The sequence below is a fragment of the Myotis nattereri genome (genome assembly GCF_964212035.1).
Source record: "Myotis nattereri genome assembly, chromosome: 9".
Taxonomy (NCBI): domain Eukaryota; kingdom Metazoa; phylum Chordata; class Mammalia; order Chiroptera; family Vespertilionidae; genus Myotis; species Myotis nattereri.
Genome location: NC_138084.1, coordinates 4,874,005 through 4,900,088, shown reverse-complemented (window position 1 = coordinate 4,900,088; position 26,084 = coordinate 4,874,005). Strand labels below are relative to the sequence as shown.

General features: G+C 44.4%; 1 protein-coding gene across 1 annotated transcript in view; it reads left to right on the top strand.

Annotated features, from left to right (window-relative positions):
- The first annotated feature begins 817 nt into the window (after positions 1–817).
- Positions 818–26,084, top strand: part of MAJIN (membrane anchored junction protein) — a 28,520-nt gene continuing 3,253 nt past the window's right edge. Inside the window, exons 1-8 of the mRNA XM_081099427.1 lie at positions 818–885; positions 7,245–7,362; positions 17,225–17,270; positions 19,450–19,525; positions 19,701–19,826; positions 20,732–20,763; positions 21,325–21,416; positions 23,149–23,212. Of these exons, the coding sequence (XP_080955553.1) occupies positions 7,262–7,362; positions 17,225–17,270; positions 19,450–19,525; positions 19,701–19,826; positions 20,732–20,763; positions 21,325–21,416; positions 23,149–23,212 (537 nt within the window). The 5' untranslated portion in view covers positions 818–885; positions 7,245–7,261. The remainder of the gene's footprint in view (positions 886–7,244; positions 7,363–17,224; positions 17,271–19,449; positions 19,526–19,700; positions 19,827–20,731; positions 20,764–21,324; positions 21,417–23,148; positions 23,213–26,084) is intronic.

Below are 26,084 nucleotides of genomic sequence, written 5' to 3'. Positions count from 1 at the left end.
CCCAGGCTTAGCAGTTGCCATGTAAACGGGTCTTCCATTGAAGTAGTTCTTGTCACATCACGTCTTCTTTTTGTTGTTTTTTTTGTTTTGTTAATCCTCACCGGAGGATATTTTTTTCATTGATTTTTAGAGAGTGGAACGGAGGGAGGGAGGGAGGGAGAGAGAGAGAGAGAAACATCAATGTGAGGGAAACAGGCACACGGATTGGTTGCTTCCCACGCGCCCCAGGATGGAACCTGCCCCCCAGGTCCCCCAGGTTTGGTTCAGTGGGTAGCGTGCCGGCCCTCGGACCGAAGAGTCCCGGTTCGGATCCGGGTACCCACCGCGGTTGCAGGCTCCATCATCACCCATCGCCCCGGTCAGGGCTGGTGTGAGAGACAACCGGTCATTGTCTCTCTCCTACATAGATGTTTCTCTCTCTGTCTCTCCCCCTCCTTTCCACTCTTTCAAAATCAATGGGAAAATATCCTCCGGTGAGGATTAACAACAACAAAAACTTCCTTTCCAAGGCTCCTTTTTAAAAGTGCTGCGTTTATGTTTTATCCCAGTTCAGGCAACTAGGACTGATCCTTGCCTGCCCCTCACCTCATCGAGTTACCAAATCACGAGTAGGCATCATCCCAGACATTTTCCAAACTAGTCCATTATCTTCATCTTACACTTTGATTATTGTAGACCTGGCTGCTATCAGTTTCTGCCTGGAACGGCAGGAGCCTCCTAGCTGGTTCTTCATCTGCTCTTGTTCTGGGTCATTCCCACATTTACACCAGAGGGGTTCTGATTCATGTGATCATGTCCTTTCTTTTATTGCTTTTAGGATAGACTCCTTCCTGTTGCTCTTAGGATAAACCGGTGATGAAGCTTATAGACCAGCGGTTCTCAACTGTGAGTCGCGACCCCTTTGGGGGTCGAACGACCCTTTCACAGGGGTCGCCTAAGACCATCGGAAAACACATATATAATTACATATTGTTTTTGTGATTAATCACTATGCTTTAATTATGTTCAATTTGTAGCAATGAAAATACATCCTGCATATCAGATATTTACATTACGATTCATAACAGTAGCAAAATTGCAGTTACGAACTAGCAACGAAAATAATTTTATGGTTGGGGGTCACCACAACATGAGGAACTGTATTTAAAAGGGTTGCGGCATTAGGAAGGTTGAGAACCACTGTTATAGACTCATCACCTGTCTTAATAAAGGCCTTCATCCCTTCTCTACCTATGCTTTCTCCCTAAATGATCTTATCTGTTCCAACAGCTCCAAATGCCACCTAAATACTGATGATTCAAATGTATATTTTCATCCCTTGCACACTAAGGAACACCCCCACCCCCTTAGCATATTCACTGGGATGTCTAATAGGCCGCTCAGACTTAACCAAAACATAACTATTGGTTTTTCTCTGCAAATCTCTTTCCCTAACATCCTCCCCCATCTCAGTAAAGGGTCTGTACCAATATCTACCTCATAGCAAAGGCCAAAGTCAAGTGACATCCTTGATTCCCATATGTAATCCATCAGTCTAAAATATGCCTCAAATTTAAGTATTCAATAACTACTAAGATCCTGAAGTCCAAACCAGCAATATCTTTGTCCTAGACAGAAGCTTCCTAACTGGTCTTTTTGCCTGTCCTCTTCTCGTACAGTTCATCTTCCTCTCAGTAGTCAGAGTGATGTTCTTAAGCATAAATCATTTCACTCCTTTTTATAAAATCCTTAAAATAAAATCGGAGTTCTTTGTAATGGTCTACAGGCCTTATGTGATCTAGCTCCTGCCTGTCTCTCTGACTTCATCTCTCTCTACTCTTCATTTTCTATGTTCTAGTCTCACTGACCTTTCCATCCACTAACTCGCCTGTCACAGGGCATCTGTGCTTACTGTTTTTTTCTGCTTGGAATGCTTTTTTCCTTGACTTTGCACGGTTGTTTCTTTCCATTAAGGCTTCAACTCGGTTATGATTTTTTTTTTAATGGATTTTTCACAGAGAGGAAGGGAGAGAGATAGAGAGTTAGAAACATCGATGAGAGAGAAACATCGATCAGCTGCCTCCTGCACATCTCCCACCGGGGATATGCCCGCAACCCAGGTACATGCCCTTGACCGGAATCGAACCCGGGACCTTTCAGTCCGCAGGCCGACGCTCTATCCACTGAGCCAAACCGGTTTCGTCCGGTTATGATCTCTTTTGAAAGGCCTTTGCTGGTCACACTTCACTACTATAAAACCCTATTTTATTTTCTACATAGTACTTAAAGTACTTCAGATTACACTTAATTATTTACTGGAGGCCCGGTGCACGAAATTTGTGCGCGGGGCAGGGGGTCCCCTCAGCCCAGCCTGCACCCTCTGGAATCTGGGATCCCTCTCACAATCTGGGACCGCTGGCTCCTAAGTGCTCACCTGCCTGCCTGCCTGATTGCCCCTAACTGCCCCCACTGCCAGCCTGATCACCCCTAACCGCCTTTGCCTGCTGGCCTGGTCTCCCACAACTGCCCCCCCTGTTGGCCTGGTCACCCCTAACTGCCCCCCTGCCAGCCTGGTCGCCCCACGCAGCCTGCTGTTCAGTCATTTGGTCATCCCTCACTAACCCCCCAGGTGGCCTGGTTGCCCCACACAGCCTGCTGTTTGGTCGTTACTGTGATGGAGTCCTGGAAAATTTGCATATTCCTCTATTATTAATATAGATATGTTTACTAGAGGCCTGCTGCACGAAATTCATGCACAGGTAGGGTCCCTAGGTGTGGCCAGCAATCAGGGCTGATTAGGGCCTTCCAGCTGCTGGACAGAGCATTCCTTCTGGCTGCCAGCTGGGGCCTTCCTTCGTTCCACGCCACCCCTGGTGGTCAGCACACGTGTCATAATGAGTGATCAAACTCTGAGTCTCCCAGTCAAACTCTCAAGGGGATGCTTTACATATTAGCCTTTTATATATATATAGATTGTTTCTCTCCACACCTCCTGAAGTGTGAGCCGTTAAAGATGGGTTCATGTTTCTCTTTTTACCCAATACATTAGTGCTCAGAACAGTGCCTGATATAGAATAGAGCCTGAGGCTCTGAAATGTGTGGTGATTGACTCATTTGGAGTCTTATCTCATAGAACTTCCTTACTGTCCCCTATGTTTCAGGTTACTATACTTGTCTCATTTGAAAATGCCATGCTGCTCCCAACTGAGGACTCTTGCATCTTCATTTGTGCACTCCTAAGTCATACTCATCCTTCAGATAGGAGTAACTTATAGTGGGCTTCCCTGACTTCCATTCTAGGTTAGGATACTCTGTAATATGTCCTGTCCATATCACCCTATCCTTTTTTATAGTAGTTATTATAGTTAAAATTATTTATAAGCTCTTTTTAGGTAGGAAACAAGATTTTCCCATCAAATAACACCAGAAAAATGTGGTGACTGTACTTCCTTATTATCATCTCCTTCCGCCTCCATAGACAATATAATTACCCTCATATAGCATTCAGTCCTGCTTTAGGTTCTGTGCACTGACCCAGATTTTTCTTTATATGAAACAAATTACTAAAACCTTGAAAAATCTAACATCAGTGCCAATGTGTCATTTAAGACTAATTATTGGGTATTTCCAAGGTAAGATTTCTTTTATTGGGATTTGTCAGATCTTGCACTGACATGAAAGCTAACCAGTTTCCTTCTCTTGAATTTGCTTTTCTAGTGAAGCTTTAATGGAGAAACTTCAGTTCTATCAAAATAGCTAATGTTTATATAATACTCTAGAGTTTATGAGTTTATCTCATTCAGTGCTCACAACAATTCTAGGAAGAGGTGGGATCCCCATCTGTAGATGTAGAAACTGAGAAATGAAGAGGCTGAATGAGTTGTTCAGGGTTTAATAACTAATAAGAGGCAGAGCTAGGACTCAAGCCTTGGTCTTCCAATTCCAAATCTTGTGTCTTCCCCACTATCCCATATTGCCTATAACTTCATGTTTTGTGATCACCTAAAAATGGGCTGAGAGTCTGTCCCTTCATCTACAAGATTCCATCAGCTTAATAGTTACAGGGACATCGAGTTGCCGTTCATGACTGCAGTCTTCATGTTGGAAAATAACCTTGTGAAATCGTTGAACCACTACTTCTATGTGGTTGTTTTTTTTTAAAAAAAGTATTTTTATTGATTTCAGAGAGGAAGGGCGAGGAAGAGAGAGAAATGTCAATGATGAGAGAGAGTCATTGATCGGCTGCCTCCTGCACGCCCCCTACTGGGGATCGAGTCCACAACCCGGGCATGTGCCCTTGACCAGAATCAAACCTGGGACCCTTCATTCCTCAGGCCAACGCTCTATCCACTGAGCCAAACCAGCTATGGCACTATGTGGTTGTTTTGGATTATTTTGTGTAATCTTTATTTCAGATGAGATAATTCATGTAAGGTGTTTGTTTCTGAAGTGGGCAGCCAACAATGAATAGGAATAGGCCCCAGCTAGAAGAGGGCTGTTTTCACTTCTTTCAGGAGGGCAGTACATGAAGTTTCTTTTCTGGATTGTCATTTCCAGCAAATGTCCTTCATTTCCTTTGCTCTCATGCCCCAGCCCTCAGTCTGCGGGGATAGATGATTGTATGTTAGAACCCTCTGAATAATTGAAATCTAATTTTTTGTGACAGCAACCTAAGTCTCACTAGTTGGACTCTCTGCCTACTTAGAAAAGTCGTCTATAACCCAGAACACCATCAAATCTAGCCTGGGTACCTGCTATGCCTTGGGCATGGAGAATCAGCAAGATTTTTCTCAGGACATGAACAGTATTTCCCCTTTGGTAACTTTGCAGTTGGCACCAACTATTTCTCTTCACTTTTGACTGCAATTCTAGTCTAAATAGTCTACTAGGCTCTGGCTCCAACCTCCGGTCATTCTAATCCCAAGCAGCTGAGATCAGACACTGGGATATCTCTTTACTGGCAGCCCTAGGCTTGAACTTTGGAAATTGTGGGAAATTCCATTTTTTGGGCACATAGGTCTTCTGGCTCCACCATATATGAGTTTTCCCTGCTGAGTAGAAATGGTATCAGTAATATAGAGTAAAGAATAATGAAAATAGTCCTTTATGTGAGGATAACATTTTAGTACTTACAAAATGATTATATATATTTTTTTTCTTTATATAATCCAGGAAACAGAGTGGAAAAGTGGTTAAGATCAAGTCTGGATTTATATTGTCTCAGTTTGAATTTTATTTCCAATATTCAAAGCTATGGAGGTTACTTCATCTCTCAGTGTCTGTTTCCTCATCTGTCAAATTTAGACTACTTATCTCATAGGCTGATTATGAGGATTGAGATAAGAAGGCATGAAAAAAAATTGGTAATTATTGTATAAACTAGAGGCCCCATGCACGAATTTTGTGCACAGGGTATGTGTCCCTCAGCCCAGCCTGCACCCTCTCCAATCTGGGACCCCTCTCACAATCCAGGACTGCTGGCTCCCAACCACTCGCTTGCTTGCCTGCCTGATTGTACCTAACCACTCCCCTGTCAGCTGATCGACGCCTAACTGCTCCCCTGCTGGCCTGATTGCCCCTAACTGCCCTCCCCTATTGGCCTGGTCACCCCTAATTTCCCTCCCTTGCCAGCTGGGTCACCCCTAGCTGTCCTCCCCTACAGGCCTGGTTGCCCCTAACTGCCCTCCCTTTCAGGCCTGGTTCCTCCCAACTGCCCTCCCCTGCCGACCATCTTGTGTCCACATGGGGGCAGCCATCTTGTGTGTTGAAGTGATGGTCAATTTGCATATTACTCTTTTATTAGACAGGATAAGAAAACCAAAGGCCAGAGAAGCTAAGTACTGACATTGGAGCTGAGATTTAAACCTAAATTGTTCTTACTTTGTGCCTGTTCTCTCTACCTTATCTCTGCTTCCTCTGAAATCAATACCTTGCATTGTATAAAGGTAGCTTTAAACTTCAACAATGGACCTCTTACTCTCATTATTTCTTATTTCAACTTCTATATGAAGAGACAAAAAGTGCAGGGTTTATTATCTCTATAAAGAAAAAAGAGGCTCAGAAAAATGGTAGTGACTTTCTAGAACATCACAGTGTGCTCGATTCCCAGCTCTGAGCACATACCAATTGCCTTTTGGAGGAAAAGAGACATGCCATCCTTTTTCCATCTCTTCTCTTTCCTGAGTTTCCCATAAAGGATTTTTTAAAATATATATATATTTTATTGATTTTTTTACAGAGAGAAAGGGAGAGAGAGAGTTAGAAACATGGATGAGAGAGACATCAATTCAGCTGCCTCCTGCACACTCCTTACGGAGGATGTGCCCGCAACCAAGGTATATGCCCTTGACTGGAATCGAACCTGGAACCCTTCAGTCCACAGGCCGACGCTCTATCCACTGAGCCAAACCAGTTAGGGCACCGTAGAGGATCTTAAGTGGACAGAGATTCTGGACTAGGAAAACTGAAACAAGTGAGTGCTAGGAGGATAGTAGACACTTGTGGCACAGTGCAGTCTCACAAGTGAAGAGGAAGAGTGATTGAGAGGGAGGGAAGGTGAGGCATTCCTCAGCACCATTGGGAAACGTTGGTGTACGTCCTTATTTGCTGCACTGGCTGTGGCAGGGGGGTGTGCTCCTCTCTTAACTGCATGTAAAATTAATAGCAGAGGTCTTCCTAATTTTGCCACTTACTGGTATATCATTAGGATTGTTTCATTATTTCGCTTGAGCCCTGTTCACATTGGCCTAGAGAAAGTGAGGACAGGGGCAGAGAATAAATTCAAGAAATATTTGAAGATAGATACTTAATTCTAACAAAAACCTGGTGAGTCATCGGATGTTAGTTTTAGTCTTATGGAAGAGAAGTGCACAAAGTTGTAAGGTAAATGTGAAAACTTGTTCAGGACTTTTGACTTCAAGTATAGAGATCATCCCAAAACACCGTGTATCCTCCCCATGCAGCTAGGATAATGGTCTAGGTTAGTGGTCACCAACCTTTTGGACCTCGCAGACCACCGGTTGGTGACTGCTGCTCCAAAGGTTTCCTTAAACCAGCAGTCGCCAACCTTTTGGACTTCACGGGCCACCAATGGTCCGCAGACTGGGATTGCTGGTCTAGGTCATGACTATCAGAACTGAGTCTGGGACATAGGCAGTGGTGCTAAGGATTGAACATTTTGCTCATAAAGAATGCTACAGATTGAGCAGGCTCTCTTTCCCATCTTCAGCTTTTTAATAATTCTCTAACATTTCTGTTTTATTTAGGCTATTGTTTGGAAGCAATGAGTTTAAGACCCTTCACCTACCCGTTTCCAGAGACAAGATTTCTTCATTCAGGATCCAGTGTATATAAATTCAAAATCAGATATGGTGACAGCATCAGGTAAATTTAAAGCTAGGAGGGGGTAGCCTTTGTAAACCGGTTAGTGCATTTTCTCACAGATAATCCCTTCTTTGCCTTCACCCAGTCCAGGAGACTGGCTGAAGAAGCACGTTGTAAATCTTTCCCAGGTATTTTATATTCCATATGTTACTACTCATGTAAATTCCTAAATTAGTGATGGCATACCTTTGGGGCAATGATTCTCAAATTTTTATCTCAGGACCCCTTTGCACTCTTAAAATTATTGAGTATCTCAAAGTTTTTGATTATGTGGGTTATAACTGTCAAAACTTATATGTAAATTAAAGTTAAAATAACATATGTACTACTTTGAAAATATATGTCATTAACTTTTAAAAATTGATTTAGAGAGAGAGGAATTGAAGGAGAGAGAGAGAAAGAGGAACATTGATTCGTTGTTCTACATATTTATGCATTCATTGGTTGCTTTCTCTGTGTGCCCTGACCGGCGATTGAACCTGCAACCTTGGCATATGGGACAATGCTCTAACCAAGTGGGGCCTTATATCCTTAAATGTTAACAAATAACATTTTATTTAAAATAACTATCATTAAAATAAATTTTTTTTTAAAATTGATTTCAGAGAGGAAGTGAGAGGGAGAGAGAGATAGAAACATCCTTGATGAGAGGGAATCATTGATTGGCTGCCTCCTGCACGCCCCCTACTGGAGATTGAGTCCGCAATCCCAGCATGTGCCCAGATCAGGAATTGAACAGTGATGTTCAAGCACTGAGCCATACCAGCCAGGCTAAAATAACTATACCTTTTAAAAAATTAATGAGAGCCCTAGCCAGTTTGGCTCAGTGGATAGTGTGTCCGCCTGCGGACTGAAAGGTCCTAGGTTCAATTCCAGTCGAGGGCACATTCCTGGATTGCAGGCTCGGTCCAACATACAGGAGGCAGCCAATCAATGATTCCCTCTCATCATTGATGTTTCTGTCTCTCCCTCTCCCTTCCTCTCTGAAACCAATAAAAATATATTTAAAAAATTAATGAGAAGGTTGACATTGTTTACATTCCTGGGATTTGTTCCAGAATATAAGGATGGTTCAACATACAAAAACCCATCACTATAATATGCCACATAAGGCTACTCTCCCTCCCGAGAGTATGCCCATGCCTTTCTTCCCTCTCAGACTTGCATTTTCTAAACTCTATAAGAGTCCCCACAAGACTTGCAACCAGGGAAGCAATAGACAGTGGCAGCTCATCCCGGGCTAACTGCCCCACCCCCCCTTTTTTTAATACTCGATATTTTTTCATTGATTTTTAGAGAGAGTGGAAGAGAGAGGCAAAGACAGAGAGAAACATCAATATGAGAGAAACATTGATTGGTTGCCTCTTGCACGTGCCCTGACCAGTACCTGGGCTGGGGAGGAGCCTGCAACCCAGGTATCTGCCCTTGACCGAAATCAAACCCAGGACCCTTTGGTCCATGAGCCAAATGGGCTAGAGCCCAGGCTAACCCCTTGAACCTGTCTCCAAGGCCTCCTTTTCTCTGACTTTCCAGTGAGCCAAAGCAGCCCTGCCTAGGCTCATTTTTTGTCTATAATATTTCTAGAGAGCCAAAGTAGCCCTGCCTAGCTCTCTCCTGTTGTTTCTTCTATCCTCTAACTTTCCAATGAGCCAAAGCAGCCCTGCCTAGCTCTTTCCTGTTGCTTCTTCCAACTCCTTCCTTGTTTCACTGTCCCCAGCTTTAATAAACATATTCTCAAATATATATATACTAGAGGCCCGGTGCACAAAAATTTGTGCACTCGGGGGGTAGGGGGTATCCCTTAGCCAAGCCTATGCCCTCTCACAGTCTGGGACCCCTCGGGAGATAACGACCTGCTGGCTTAGGCCTGCTCCCGGGTGGCAGAGGGCAGGCCCAATCCCTAGGTGCAGCCCCTGGTCGGGCTCAGAGCAGGGCCGATTGGGGAGTTGGGGTGCCTTCCCCTGTCATGCACAGAGCAGGGCAGATTGGGAGGTTGCGATGCCACCCTCAGTCATGCTCAGGGTAGGGCCGATTGGGCGGTTGGGGCACCGCCACCTGTCACACTCAAGTCAGGGGTCGATGGGGAGGTTGCAGCACCACCCCCTGTCACGCACAGAGCAGGGCCCATCAGGGGGGTTGGGGCTCCATACCCTGTCATGCACAGAGCAGGGCCCATCAGGGGGGTTGGGGCTCTGTACCTTGTCATGCACTGAGCAGGGCTGATCAGAGGGTTGAGGAGCTCCCCCCTGTCACTCACAGAGTAGGGCCGATAGGGGAGTTGGGGCACCGCCCCCGTCACACTCAGGGCAGGGCAAATCAGGGGGTTGGGACGCCGCCACTGTCACACTCAGGGCAGGGCCGATGGGGAGGTTATGGCTGTACCCCATCACACACAGAGCAGGGCCCGTGGGGGGGGGGATTGGGGCGCCGCCCTCTATCACCCACAGAGCAGGGCCGATCAGGTGGTTGGGGCGCCGCCACTCTCACACTCAGGGCAGGGCCGATGGGGCGGTTATGGCTCTACCCCATCACACACAGAGCAGGGCCCGTGGTGGTGGTGGGGGGGGGGTTGGGGCACCGCACCCTGTCACACACAGCAGGGCTGATCAGGGGGTTGAGGTGCCGCACCCTGTCACACACACAGCCGCAGGGTGATCAGGGGGTTGGAGAGCTCCCCCCTATCAGGCACAGAGCAGGGCTGATCAGGGGGTTGGGGCGCCTTCCCCTGTCACGAACAGAGCAGGGCGGATAGGGAGGTTGTGGCCCCACCCCCGTCACACACAGAGCCGCAGGGCGATCAGGGGGTTTGGGCGCTGCCCCCTGTCACGCTGATCCCGGTGCCAGGAGGCCTCTCGGCTCCGCTGATCCCGGTGCTGGGAGGCATATTACCCTTTTACTATATAGGATAGAGGCCTGGTGCATGAGTGGGGCTGGCTGGTTTGACCTGAAGGGTGTCCTGGATCAGGGTGGGGGTCCGCACTGGGTGCCTGGCCAGCCTGGGTGAGGGGATGATGGCTATTTGCAGCTGGTCACACCCCCTTCAGGGTGGGGGTCCCCACTGGGGTGCCTGGCCAGTCTCGGTGAGGGGCTGAGGGCTGTTTTCAGGTTGGGACTGAAGCTCCCAACTGCTCCTTTTTTTCTTTTTCTTTTTTATTCTGGGCCAGCTTTAGCTCTGGCTCCAGCTCTGAGGCTTCTGCTGCTGAAAGAAGGTATCGGGTTTGTTTCGGTTCTGTAATCGAAACACTGTATAACTCCAGCTCTAAGATCCCGGCCTCACTGAAAGCAGGTTTCTGGGGTTTTGTTTAGCTTCTATATTCATTACAATGTTTCTTAAACTGCAGGCTCAGAGCCCGGCAAAGCAGGCGGGGAGCGTTGGTTTCCTCCGTCACTGAAGCAAGCAAGCCTCATGTTAGTTTCAAGCTGCCTGGCTGCCGGCCGCCATCTTGGCTGGCAGTTAATTTGCATACATCGCTGATTAGCCAGTGGGAAGGGTAGCAGTCATACGCCAATTACCATGTTTCTCTTTTATTAGATAGGATGTAAACACACACACCCCACATTAATATACTGAAGGAGGGAAAACCATATGATCATCTCAATTGATGCAGAAAAAGCACCTTTTCGTGATACAAACAATAAACTAGGGATAGAGGTGAACTTCTTCAACATGATAAAGGCCATATATGAAAAACTCACATCTAACATCATAGTCAAATACTCTTCATACTTAAAGCTTTTCCCTTAAGATCAGAAATAAGTCAAGGATGCCCACTTTCACCATTTTATTCAATACTAGAGGCCCGGTGCACAAAAACTTGTGCACTCCGCGGGGAGGAGGGGGTCCCTCAGCCCGGCCTGTGCCCTCTCGCAGTCTGGGACCCCTCGGGAGATAACGACCTGCTGGCTTAGGCCTGCTCCTGGGTTGCAGAGGGCAGGCCTAATCCCTAGGTGCAGCCCCTGGTCGGGCTCAGAGCAGGGCCGATTGGGGAGTTGGGGCGCCGCCCCCTGTCATGCACAGAGCAGGGCAGATTGGGAGGTTGCGATGCCACCCTCAGTCACGCTCAGGGTAGGGCCGATTGGGGGGTTGGGGCGCTGCCCCCTGTCACGCACAGAGCAGGGTCAATCGGGGTTGGGGAGCTCCCCCCTGTCACGCACAGAGCAGGGTCGATCAGGGGGTTGGGGAGCTCCCCCCTGTCACTCACAGAGTAGGGTTGATAGGGGAGTTGGGGCACCGCCCCCTGTCACACACACAGCAGGGCAGATCAGGGGGGTGGGGCACCGCCACTGTCACACTCAGGGCAGGGCCGATGGGGAGGTTATGGCTGTACCCCATCACACACAGAGCAGGGCCCTTGGGGGGGGGGTTGGGGCGTCACCCTCTATCACCCACAGAGCAGGGCCGATCAGGGGGTTGGGGCGCCGCCACTCTCACACTCAGGGCAGGGCTGATGGGGAGGTTATGGCTCTACCCCGTCACACACAGAACAGGGCCCGTGGGGTGGGGGAGTTGGGGCGCCGCACCCTGTCACACACAGAGTCGCAGGGCGATCAGGGGTTTAGGGAGCTCCCCCCATCAGGCACAGAACAGGGCCGATCAGGGGGTTGGGGCGCCTTCCTGTCAGGAACAGAGCAGGGCAGATAGGGAGGTTGTAGCCCCGCCCCCTGTCACACACAGAGCCGCAGGGTGATCAGGAGGTTTGGACGCTGCCCCCAGTCACGCTGATCCCGGTGCTGGGAGGCATATTACCCTTTTACTATATAGAATAGAGGCCTGGTGCATGAGTGGGGGCTGGCTGGTTTGCCCTGAAGGGTGTCCTGGATCAGGGTGGGGGTCCCCACTGGGGTGCCTGGCCAGCCTGGATGAGGGGATGATGGCTGTTTGCAGCTGGTCACACACTCTTCAGGGTGGGGGTCCCCACTGGGGTGCCTGGCCAGTCTGGGTGAGGGGCTGAGGGCTGTTTTCAGGTTGGGACTGAAGCTCCCAACTGCTCCTTTTTTTTTTTTATTTTTTTTATTTTGGGTCACCTTTAGCCCTGAGGCTCCAGCTCTTAGGCCTCCGCTCCTGAAAGCAGGTATCGGGTTTGTTTCAGTTCTATAATCGAAACTCTGTATCAACTCTAGCTTTGAGATCCCAGGCTCGCTGAAAGCAGGTTTCTGGGGTTTTGTTTAGCTTCTATATGTTACTGTGTTTCTTAAACTGCAGTCTCAGAGGCCGGCAAGGCAGGTGGGGAACGTTGCAGTCCTCCGTCACTGAAGCAAGCAAGCCTCATGTTAGTTTCAAGCTGCCTGGCTGCCGGCCGCCATCTTGGCTGGCAGTTAATTTGCATATCACCCTGATTAGCCAATGGGAAGGGTAGCGGTTGTACGCCAATTACCGTGTTTCTCTTTTATTAGCTAGGATAGTACTAAAGTTCTAGTTAGAGCAATTAGTCAAAAATATAAAATGCATGCAAATTGGAAAGGAAGGAGTGAAACTATCTCCATTTGCAGACAATATGATCTTATATGTAGAAAACCCTGAAGAATCCACATAAAAGACTTGCAGCTAATCAATGAATTCAGCAAAGTTGCAGGATACAAAACCATGCAAAAATCAGTTTTACTTGTATACACTAGCAACAGACCATCTGAAAAGAAAATTAAGAAAATTATCCCATTTACAATAGCATTCAGAAAGAAAAATATAATTAGCAGTAAACTTAACCAAGGAGATGTAAGACTTGAACACTAAAAGCTACAAAAAAACAACAACACCTGAAATAAATTGGAAACCCAAATAAATAAAATCTTGTGTTCATGGATTAGACTTAATATATAGTTAAGATGAAAACAGTACTCAAAGCAATCTACAGATTCAGTGAAATCCTTATCAAAATCTCAATGGCTTTTTTTTTTTTAAGAAATGGAAAGCCCATTCTAAAATTCATGTGGAATTTCAACGGATCTCAAATAGCCAAAACAATCTTGAAAAATAGTAAAGTTGGAGGACTCACATTTCCCAATTTATTTATTTATTTAAAAATATTTTTTATTGATTTCAGAGAGGAAGGGGGAGGGAGAGAGAGTTAGAAACATCAATCAGTGATGAGGGAGAATCATTGTTCGGCTGCCTCCTGCACGCCCCCTGCTGGGGATCGAGCCTGCAACCCAGGCATGTGCCCTTGCCTGGAATTGAACCCAGGACCCTTCAGTTCACAGGCTGACTCTATCCACTGAGCCAAATCAGCTAGGGCACATTTCCCAATTTAAAAACTTACTATAGCCGAAACCGGTTTGGCTCAGTGGATAGAGCGTCGGCCTGCGGACTGAAAGGTCCCAGGTTCGATTCCGGTCAAGGGCATGTACCTTGGTTGCGGGCATATCCCTGGTAGGAGATGTGCAGGAGGTGGCTGATCAATGTTTCTCTCTTATCGATGTTTCTATCTCTCTCCCTTCCTCTCTGTAAAAAATCAATAAAATATATTTTAAAAAAAAACAACTTACTATAGAGCTACAAGTAATAATAAAAAAAAAAAAATGTGGCCGAAACCGGTTTGGCTTAGCGGATAGAGCGTCGGCCTGCGGACTGAAAGGTCCCAGGTTCGATTCCGGTCAAGGGCATGTACCTGGGTTGCGGGCACATCCCCAGTAGGAGATGTGCAGGAGGCAGCTGATCGATGTTTCTCTCTCATCGATGTTTCTAACTCTCTATCTCTCTCCCTTCCTCTCTGTAAAAAATCAATAAAATATATTAAAAAAAAAAATGTGGCACTGACATAGGAACAGATATCCAGACAACAGAATAGAATTGAGAGCCAAGAAATAAACCCTTACATCAATGGTCAAGTTATTTGCTAATAGAAAGCCAGGACCATTCAAAGGGGGAAGAATAGTCTCTTTAACAAATTGTCTGAGAAGGCTTGATGTCCACATGCAGAAGAATGAACTTAGACCTTTATTTTATCCAATATGCAAAAGTTAACTAAAAATGGGTCAAAGACCTAAATTTAAGAGGTAAAACTATAAAACGCTTAGACGAAAAAATAAGAGCAAATCAATATGATTTTAGATTTGACAATGGTTTATTAAATACAACACCTAGGCAACAAAGTAAATGAGATAAATGAGACTTACTAAATTTTAAAAAAAATTGCACCAAAGAACATCAACAGTGAAAAGGCAACCCACAGATGGGAGAAAATATTTGCAAATTATATATCCAGGCCCTGGCCAGTATGGCTCAGTTGGAGCATCTCCCCATGCACTGGAAGGTCACGGGTTCAATTCCTGGTCAGGGCACATAGCTAGGTTGCTGGTTTGATCTGTTGGGACACATATAGGAGGCAACTAATCGATGAATCTTTTTCACATCCGTGTTTCTCTCTTTCTCACTTCCTCCCTCTGTAAAATCTAAAGAATAAATAAAATCCTGTGTCCAGAATATATAAAGAACTACCACCCACAACAGATAGATGAACAATCCAATTAAAAAGAGAGCAAAGAACTTTGAATAGATATTTCTCCAAAGAAAATATACAAGTGACCCATAAGCACATGAAAAGATTTCTGTTATCATTACTCTCGAGGGAAATGCAAATTAAAACCAGATTTAAATACCACTTCACACTTACTAGAATGGCTATAATTTTTTAAAAGTATGTTTTTATTGCCCTGGCTGGTTTGGCTCAATGGGTAGAGCCTTGGCCTGCAGACTGAAGGGTTCTGGGTTCTATTCCAGTCAAAGGAACATTCCTGGGTTGTGGGCTCAATCCCCAGTAGGGGGCGTGCAGGAGGCAGTCAATCCAATGATTCTCATCATTGATGTTTCTATCTCTCCCCTCTTCCTCTCCGAGATCAATAAAAAAAAAATATTTTTTTAAAAGTACGTTTTTATTGATTTTAGAGTGAGAAGAAGGGAGAAGGAGAGATACATCAATTCGGTTACCTTTCAGTACATGGGATGGCGTGGTGTTCAACAAAGTGAGCCACATCAGCCAGGGTTATAATTAAAAAATTTAAAAAAGGAAAATTACAATTGTTGCCAAGGATGTGGAGAAATTGGAATCCTCATATATAGCTGGTGGAAATAAAATGGTATAGCCATTTTGGAAAACAGTTTAGCAATTCCTCAAAAAGTTAAGCATATAGCGCGGCTTGCCGGCCAGCCGGCATGGCTTGGTAGTTGAGCATCGACCTATGAACCGGAAGGTCATGATTTGATTTCCGGTCATGACACATGCCCAGGTTGCGGGTTGGATCCCCAGTGTGGGACAGGATAGCTCAGTTGGTTAGAGCGTTGTCCTGATATGCCAAGGTTGTGGATTTGATCCCGGGTCAGGGCACATATAAAAAGCAATAAATAAATGGGACTTTTTAAACTGTTACATTAAAATTCATTGGTCATTCTTGTTCTTTGAATGAGTCTTTTACCTAGAATGATTTGTAAAATAATGTGTTTCATTGGTCATTTGGAAAGGTTCACTGACTTATGCAAATCATCCAAACGTCAACACATTTCATTATACAGGCATACCTCGGAGATACTGTGATTTGTGTCCAGATCACCACAATAAAGTGAGCCATGTTATATTTGCAGGTAGAGTTTTGCCTTGAATTTTCAAAAAAGGCAACATCTGTAGAGCACAATAAAACAAAGCATAGTGAAACGAGATGTGCCTATATAATATCAAAATTATATTTGCCTAGCTGGCATGGCTCAGTGGTTGAGCATCGACCTATGAACAGGAGGTCACAGTTCCATTCCTGGTCAGGGCACATGCCCAGGTTGTGGACTCTATCCCCAGTGTGGGTTGTGCATGAGGCAGCCAATGATTGTCTCTCATCATTGATGTTTCTATCTCTCCTCACTTCCTCTCTAAAATCAATAAAAATATATTTTAAAAAGTCATATTTAATATTACTACCAGTCTCATCAGAAAAATGTTTAAAGTACTTGGAACCTGCCAACCTCAGAGTGGTGGACAGAAGTTTTCCAAAGTGCAAATTTTTGCTTCAAATCCCAAAATTTATCATTGACAACAAATACTATCAGTTGTCATTTGACCACAAATACTTGAGTTTATAAGCTCACTGTTCATTTTTGAGAAAATGTCATATTACCAAGTCTGAATAACAGCCATAGTTGTGTCAACTGATCATTCGAATAAAATACTGTTCCATGAAAAGAGCAGCTAGTTCAGTTTTCAGCTTACTTGCACAAGTGCTTTTGCTTCAGACACCTCTGATATTTCTGTAGGCAGAAGTGCTTTATGCATGCTTCCGTCTTTATCACATAATATTAAAAAGACATGTGATCAAGGGTTGAGATTTTAACAAATTATTACATTTTCATTGCTTTCTCAGGGATATTAAATTAAACTAGATTTTTTTTTCCTGTGTGGCAATAATGATTATTACAACTGCTAGTATGGTTAAGTGCAACTGGCTTGATTTATGCTAAGACACCAGCAATTTTGCTCACCATTGTTTTTGCACTAAAGATTACAAATGTTAGCACAGTGAAAAAGGCATGTAAATTTTAATATTATTATGAAGTGATGTTTGCCTTTGGAGACCCCTTGAAAGGGTCTTGAGAACCCCTGGGGGTCATCTGCCTACACATGAGTACAAATGGCCTAACAGATTAGTAACTTTCACAGTGAGAATTTCAGGTCTTGGCAAGTTAGTGGAGAAGATATTTTGGTGTATAGCCTTGTACTAATTCTCAGACCACACCTCCTAGGTGATCACTTCCTCTCATGAGCACTGGGTCAGCACACACAATTGTCATGTTTCTTTAGCTCAGTGGAAGTGTCATTTTTGCTCTCCTGTCTATTGTCTCCAGAACTTTCCCTGGCTTATCTCTGGTTTTCTTACTTTCTAGAGGGGAAGATATAGAAAATAAGGAAGTCATCGTCCAGGAGCTGGAGGTAGGGAAAGAGGCTGACAATTTCTGGGAAAGTTCTTTAAGCCAACAATGTGTCCATGTCCAAATTTTAATTATTTGTCACCAACTGAGTCACAACCTCCACTTGATTACTTGGCTTCTCCCTGCCACATTTCCTCTGCAAAGAAATTTTACTGTTTTTTCCTGGGTAATTAAAGCCTGTATCCTTTCTCAGTTTTCCTAGTTGAAATGTCAGCACTTTTGAGGCTGAGAGTTTTATTTCAACCAGAGCTCCCAGCCATGGGCAGCTCTCTTTTGTGGCAGCTGGCATAGAGAAAGCTTCCGGAGAAATGGAAGGACCACCGCCTTCCCGGGCTCTGGGAAACCTCACCATCCCAACCACTGCCTGGTACTTGACGTCCAGGAAGTTCAATTGTAAATACAGAGACAAGGCTGCTGTGTCTTCATTTTAATTGGAAACATTTTCCATTGCTTTATTCCCACTTCATTTTCATTCCTTTTCCTAAAGCTCCTTTAGCTTCAGGTTTTCCCACAGGAAGACTAAGCAGGTGGACACTGTTATAAATTGGTAAAAGCACTGGGCAAGAGGTTAGAGCTCTGGGAACTGGTTCTGGATTCCAGTCCTGGCTGAGCCACTAATTAGCTGTGTGACCCTCAGCAAATCATTTCTCTCTCTGTCTTGATTGCCTCATTGATAAACTAAGAATTTTAAAGTAATTTATTTTCTTCTAACTTCCCAACTCAGTGATTTATGACTATTGTGGTTTATGAAGACATATGTGCCACATTTCAAAGAATTCAAATATAATTAAATACACAAACACAATACTCAATGAAACAAAAAATTTGAGTCATAGCCTTAAAGATACTTGTGGCTCTTTGGCTAAGTGTTGGAAGTTACATTAGGATCTTGCAGAACCTCAGAGACATTGTTATAAATAGCAATATAGGACGATGGCAGTTTTTTGCTTATTTTAATTGTGAGTAGAGCAGAATTTATTTCACTTTGCTTCAGTTAACAGGGCAGAGAAGAGCTCAAGGAAGAATAGTAAAGTGGAGAGAGCATAGACTTTAGAGCCAGTCAAACCTGGATTTGAATTCCAGTTTTGCCTCACAGCCTGATTTTGGGCAAGTGACCTACCTTCTCTGAATCTGTTTCCTTACCTGTCAGTGAGGTTGATAAATAATGTTTATTTTCAAGATTGTGGCAAGGATTAGAAATAGATATGTGCAATGCCTGTCACATAGTAGCTCAATAAATGGTAGCTAGAGAGCATTTATGTCTATTTGTAATCATACTAGAGGCCCGGTGCATGAATTTGTGTACAGGTGGGGTCCCTCTGGGTAGCCTGCAGGGATCAGGCTGAAACCAGCAGTCCAATGCCACCTGCAGCTCCTACCTGCTGCTCCCACTCATCCTGGCTTCACTGTGCCTGCCCTGGGCTTGCACCCAAGCAGTCCTGATCGGGAGAGGCTCACGCTGCCACAGCAGCACTCGCCAGCCATGAGCCCTGCATCTGGCACCCTCCCAAAGGGAGTGGCCTGTGGGATCAGTCTGAAACTGGCTCTCCGACATCCCCCGAGGGGTCCCAGATTGCAAGAGGGCACAGGCCAGGCTGAGGGACCCACCAGTGCACGACTGGGCCAGGGAGGGACTGCAGGAGGGCTCCAGGATGTGTCTGGCCCATCTCCCTCAGTCCTGATCAGCTGTACCCCAGCAGCAAGCTAACCTACTGGTTGGAGCATCTACCCCCTGGTGGTCAGTGCACATCATAGTGAGCGGTTGAGCAGCCTTAGCATATCATTAGCATATTACGCTTTGATTGGTTGTTCAATTGTTCTGCTGTTCAGTCTATTTGCATATTACCCTTTTATTATATAGGATTAGCGTTTTCAAAGTACTTTTTATATGTTCTCTTTTGCTCTCACTTGTTTTGAGGCAGATGTTATCATTCTCTTTCATTCATTTAGGAAATATTTATTGATAGGCAGTATAGCCTAATTGTTAAGAGTGTAAGCTCTGGAACCCCACTGCCTGGATTCATATCTTGGCTTCACCATTACTAGTTATGTAACCTTGTTATTCAGAAAGTCATTTTACCTCTTTTTGTCTGTTTCCTCATCTATAAAATGGGGATAATAGAAGTGTCTATCTCAGAGTTTTTGAGTATTAAATTAATTAAAAGCTTATCATTTTTCAGGATTCTATTCGTGTGGTCCTAGGAAATTTGGACAGTCTGCAGCCATTTGCTACGCAACACTTTGTTGTATTTCCCTGTATCCTTTCATTTCTGGATGGGAATGAGCTACAATTCACATTGTAGATTCAAATTGAAGCAATAAACCCATAGACAGTTTAGAAGGTAGGTCACGGAAAGGAGAAAAAGTCATCCCTAAAATAGTACTCAGGGATTCGTATTGACTTTCCTCATTCCTTAGCACCATTTCCCAGATAAAAGCAAATGGGAGAGAGTGTCCCACTTGAAATTCAAACATGGCGAAATCCTGTTGATCCCCTATCCATTTGTTTTGACACTGTACGTAGAGCTGAAATGGTTTAATGAAAACCTGTCAACTGGTAAGTAGAATGATGGCAGTGTGGGTGGTGGAGAAGAAAAAGGGGAAAGTTGAACGTGCATGGTTAGTAGTGTAAGCTGAATATGGCAAAATGGTCAGTCAGATTGGGCCCCAATACATACCACCCAGTGTAGAAGTCAGGAGCATGTGCTCCAACCCAGACTGCCTAGTTCAAATCCTGGTGGCCTTGCCACTTAATCTGAGTGACCTTCGACAAATTTCCTTTTTTTAAAAAATAAATCCTCACCCAAGGATATGTTTTTTAAAATTAATTTATAGATAAATTTCTTAATCTTTCTGAAATGGTGAATAATAATAATAGTACCTATCTCATTGAGTTGTTAAAACCATAAAATATATAAATATTGGAGGTTGGAAAGTAAGTACACAGTCTGACAGTAATCAGTCAGTGAAGGAACCTATTATATGAATACTTTATTCCATTTTAGAGGTTTCAGTAACTTTCAACTTAGTAGTATCTCCTACTTTTTAATCTGAGTCATTACTATTTTTACTTATAATGGGACAAGTAGACACCTGCAAGTTTGATTTGGAAAAGCATACAAAGGCCTTGCCTCAAAATATCTCCCCAATTAATTTGTCACTGGTGCCTGAAGTTCCACCTTTTGTTTCAGAGTTGGGGCCCCTTTTTAAGTGGCATATTGTTAAATATAGTGTGAATCAAACTCTGAATTTTCAGCTTATAAATTATAATAGTTCTAAAATAGAGGAGGAAGAGATTTTTGAAGACTGTATTTCTAGGATAGGTGGGACCAGGCAGAAGGGGAAAGAGAATACACGGAGGTTTGGTCTAGGCTAGGACCAGTTCTGAGAAGCAAATGGTAGCCAGAAATCCAGGTGAATCAGTGTCTTGACCCATTGTAACATTTAAATTTCCTGTTACAGGGAAACGAATAGATGACAGTCCCCTTGGATTGGTAAGTTTGCCTTTTGTATAGAAAGTAAAAATTGCCTTTATTGTTTCATGTTGTTGAAAATCCAAAAAAAAATCCTGCTCTAGTCCAGCCGGTGTGGCTCAGTGGTTGAGCATCAACCTATGAACCAGAGATCATGTTTCCATTCCTGGTCACATGCCTGGGTAGTGGGCTTCGTCCCCAATGGGGGACATGCAGGAGGCAGCCGATCAATGATGTTCTCATCATTGATGTTTCTTTCTCTCTCTCCCTTTCCCTTGTTCTCTGAAATCAATAAAAATATATTTTTTGAATTGGTTCTTGGGGGAGAAAAAAAAATCCTGCTCTGGTCTCTTTCTGTTTTCCCTTGTTGCTGCCCAGGTCCAGTCAGAATTGGATACGTGAGGTCATCTTTCCCCCGTGGCTAACTTTCTAAGATTGTCCCTAACAGAATGTCTACCTTTACTTTGCAACGTTGACAAAGTTGCCTTTGGCAACTTAAAGATGGGGAGTTCATTGTGCCCTCATGAACTGTGAGCAACTCTCAAGTAGGAGGAATCACAGGCCTCTGGTTCCTCTCTGAAGGTCCCTGCTGAGAGGAAGGCAGCAAGAGTCATGAAGAAGAAACGAAAGCGCATGGAATTGTCTGTCTCTCCCAGCAGACCAGGGCTGGACAGGTCAGTGGTGATGGGAGAGAGTTGAAATCCTGCATCCTGGTTAGGTCAGCTGTTGCTGTTGATTGTTCTTGACCTTACGTGAGTCACTTTCTCTCTCAGGGCTTCATTGGTATCTGCCTGTTCCAGTGGGTGGACTAAGGCAGCGGATGCCAACCGGTGGTCCGTGAGGTCCGAAAGGTTGGCAACCTCTGGACTAAGGAAAGGAAGCCAGTTAATATTTGCAGTGTAATTTGAACACAACCCCTTCCTCAGCAAAGTAGGATTCTTCTGTTCATTAAGACCAAGGCTGAGAAGAAATGCAATCAGATCTATACAGTTGTGTCTAATACATATTCAATGAGAACTTACTACCAGAAAACATAGTAAGAAGGCGCAAGACTTAAAAAGTCCCAGGATATTATACAAGAACATAGAACAAATAAAATGTAATTCTATTTTACCTAGTGAGCAGTAAGCTTTTAGAAATATACCTTAAAAGATAGTCCAGCCCTAGCTGGTTTGGCTCAGTGGATAGCACGTTGGCCTACAGACTGAAGGGTCCTGGGTTCAATTCCAGTCAAGGGCACATGCCTGGGTTACAGGTTCAGTCCCTAGTGTGGGGGCGCAGGAGACAGCCGATCAATGAATTTCTCGCATCATTGATGTTTCTCTCTCTCCTCCCTCTCTGAAATCAATAAAAATACATTAAAAAAAAAAAAAAAAGGATAGTCCAGTCTAGCCCGGCCAGCGTGGCTCAGTGGTTGAGTGTCAACCTATGAACTAGGAGGTCACAGTTTGATTCCTGGTCAGGGCACATGCCCAGGTAGTGGGCTCAATCGCCAGTAGGGGACATGCGGCGGACAACCGATCAGTGATTCTCATCATTGATGTTTCTGTTCCACTCCCTCTCTGAAATAAATAAAAATACATTTCAAAAAAACAGATTTTCAGAAAATTTCTATAAAAAAAAAAGATAGTCCAGTCTAAAATATAAATGTGTATAAGGGTACCAGTTGTTGGGTGAGGTGCTGCGATATGTGATATTAGGTGGAATATTGAGCACATTGCTAACATGTTGAAGTTGCTATTGAGGAGGCTGCTTATTTTCTTTTTTTGATTCTCTGTGAGGGACAAAATGAGTCAGTAAAACAATTCAGTCATTCTTATTAGCACCCAGAGAAAGCTGCTGGAATAATCTTAGGTGTGGTTTGCTCCACAGCACAAAGTGCTTTCAACCCAGGTTCATAGGGAGCAGCAGCTTTTTTCCTGGGACGGTGGGGTCCCCAAGACATACAGGAGCAGTGACGGTAGACCACGAGGGAGCTGACTTCTCCACCCTCCTGGTGCACAGGCAGAGAAGAGTGGGAAACTCCTTTCCCAGCCAGGTGGAATGTGAGGGTACTTGGAGGTGTGAAGCTTTGTGTCTCTCCATTTGACTGAATTTTCTGTGGAACTGAAGCTTCATATCTTCCCTTTCTCTGGGTTTTGATGCACGATCAGGTATTTCAAAGTCTGATACCTGCTGTCAGTCCATTTACCTTTTCTCAACCACTAGATCCCTACATGTCTCAAATTGGGATTCTACTGTGAGTTAAAGCAGCACCCAAAGAGAAATTGGCCACACAATTTATTCTGCAGGCCAGAGTGGTATAAAAATAGCCAACCTGCTGAAATATTCATTTGAGCCACGTTTGCTTGAATGTGGTGATGTTGCTGCTGCCAGTAACATTTCCTGGGCTTTTTCCCACCTCAGGGCCACGATGAGGACTTCCAGCCAAGGTCCCAGCAGAAAGAAGTTCCTCATGGAAACCAGCAGGGTAAGCACTACAGTGGAGGCTTCCAAGCTCCTGACTGTTCCTGCTCTGTTACAATCGAGTCAGGATTCCTGTTACCAGCACATCTCCGTCCTTAACACAGACTGAGTTGACCGAACTCATTCTCAGGTTTCACCATCTGCGGAACAACATTCAACCATTCTATCCTTGCCACAGCCTGTCTCAAAAGTGGCTGCATAACACTGTACACATCGGTGAATCCTTCTCTTTTCAGCTTAAAAAGCTGCTTCTTATACTTACAGCTGAAATAAGAAAAGAGGTCTGTTGAACTGAGGTAGGATCCGATAAAGGATTTTCTTTTTAGAAACCTTTTTGCCTTCTACATTGGGGCCTGAGTCTAGGAACATCTAGTTTTTACAGACAAGCTAGGCATAAGCACAGGACACTAGTAAGAGAGAACTTAATTAGAGCAGTGATGGGTTGGCCCCAATAGTATTTCATTTCATTTGTGATGTCTGTTCCCCACTTAGGTATTCGTAATTCTGCTATGCCTCCATTTCAGGGCTTTTCTGTAGTAGTCTCTAAAATAGTACCCTTTTTCTTTTCCTTTTCTTTCAAAATAGCTGTTATTTAATGGCTTTTTCTTCTCTCTCTCTCCAAAGTAGCTCTGACCTTAAATATCCAAACACTCTTAACTCATCGCCCTTACCTTCCCAGGACTCCATGATATGATCAGTTAATCAGCAAACATTTTTGCATCCATTCAGCAAACTTTTAGTTAGTCTACTATGTGCCAGGTACTAAGGATATCACAATCTCACCTAAAAATGCCAACAGTGTAAGCGAGGCAGACCATTACTGATAGATATGCTATGTGCAGGAATAAAGGCACCACAAAGGATAACCTCACCCAGATTAGGTGGATGTGAAGGAGGATTCCTATAGTAGCTCAGAGTAGCTCAAAGAATTAAGGCCAAGAGGAGAGAGTACAGTGCATTTGGTGACTCCAAGCCAGTGCCCCTGGAGCTTGGAGCAAGTGTGGTGCTGGGAGGTGTTACTGGAGAGTCAGCACTGGCTGGATCATGAAAGGCCTTAAGGCTGCCTTCAAGATGACAGGAATTCCCTAAAGCATTTTTAAGTAGAAAAGTAAAATGATTTTCATTCCTAAATGATTCTCTCTCTCCTGTTTGCAAGGCATTGTGTGAGATGTGGGGGCGCACCAAAACATGTAAACTTTGGTTTCTTTTAGTTTATCATATATTTGGAGGAAGAATGTACCCTTTGGGACTCAGACCTCTACCTGTGTGGGCAGGTGTGAGCTACAGGGCCTCCTGTGCCATGGCCAACTGGTCCTGCAGTGATTTTCGGTAGATGGTTGCCCCCTTCTCTCCTCCCATCCTTTAGAGAGGGAAGAAGAACTGAAGAAGTACAGTAGGAGTACACGAAGCTTTGGCGAACAAAGATGCTTTATACAACCAAGATAATTACTGTTTAAGGAACATTCCCTTCACCGTCTCCCTTCTACCTTCCTATTCTTAGTTTGACAAATCATCTCCTTCAAGAACAGTACTCACAGTTTCTTATTCAACATAATTACCGTTTCAACCTGATACTGAGTTTAGAAAAAACTCTGAGCAAGAAAGAAACCCAAAAGGAACATGTTTATTGACTTTGACTCAAAGCCCAAAGACAGTCTCCATTGTAGACCCTGTTCCCAGAGAGAGGATTTCTCCTAAATTAAAGTGATCACAGTGACTCTCAGTGTAAGTGACTTGAACTGTAAAAAATTGAATTTGCTCCTATGGTCCAATGCTTAATATTTTCTCTCCCCTTTGGGGGAAGTTAGGGTGTAAGATCGCAGTGTGGATTATACACGTCTGAACACATTGAGAGCCTATGTGGGGAAAGCTTAAAAGAATACAACACATCTGAATAAGGTCTCTGTTCCATAAAAGGTGTTTTGGGGAGAAGGGAAGACTCATTCATTCCTTTTGTTACCCCAGTTCCAAGACTTAGAGATCCAGAGATTGGAAGGATAAAAAATGGGGGAGAGCCCAGATGGTATGGCTCAGTGGTTGAGCGTCGACCTATGAACCAGGAGGTCACGGTTCAATTCCTGATCAGGGCACATGCCCAGGTTGTGGGCTCAATCCCCATTGTGGGGCGTGCAGGAGGCAGCTGATCCATGATTCTCTCTCATCATTGATGTTTCTATCTCCCTCTCCCTTTTTTGAAATCAATAAAAAAAAATTTTAATTAAAAAAAATAAATGGGGGAGAACAGAATTATGGTCCAGAGGTAAAACACATTGCCATGTGTGTTGGTTGTTTTGTTTTGTTTTTGCCATCTCTGCTTGAATTGCACTTCTAAGCAGATCTGACCCTGAACATACAGAAGCAACCTTGTGCTTCGTTTTCAGAGTATTGTGTCCCATTGGATGTCCCAGATGATACCCTCAGTCTTATTTCGGGCCATAATGTTTTTCCCTCTCTTGACATTTGCCTAAGAAGACCTCTCTCAAGATTTCAAGAGAACAGAAAAGCTCAATTATCTTGTGAGGGGAAGTTCCCCTGGTTCAGAAGAAGGCTTTACCTCTGCCCTAGGGCCTTTGCCCTTCTGGTTCCCACTACCAACCTTACTAGATGCTTTCATTAGGGTCAGTGCATTAGGATTGAAGCCCCAAACCACAGTTTCATTAAAATTGTAAGAATCATCCGTTCAAGCTAGAAATCAGAGCTGGGCCCTCTGAATTCCATATCAACCCTGTGTAGAAGAGGTAAGAGATGTCTTTTTCCTTCCCAGACTTTCCTTTCATTTTTATAGGAATACTAGAGGCCCAGTGCACGAATTCATGCACAGGTGGGGTCTCTTGGCCTGGCCAGCAATAGAGGCCTATGGTGGCTGGTGGCAGGGG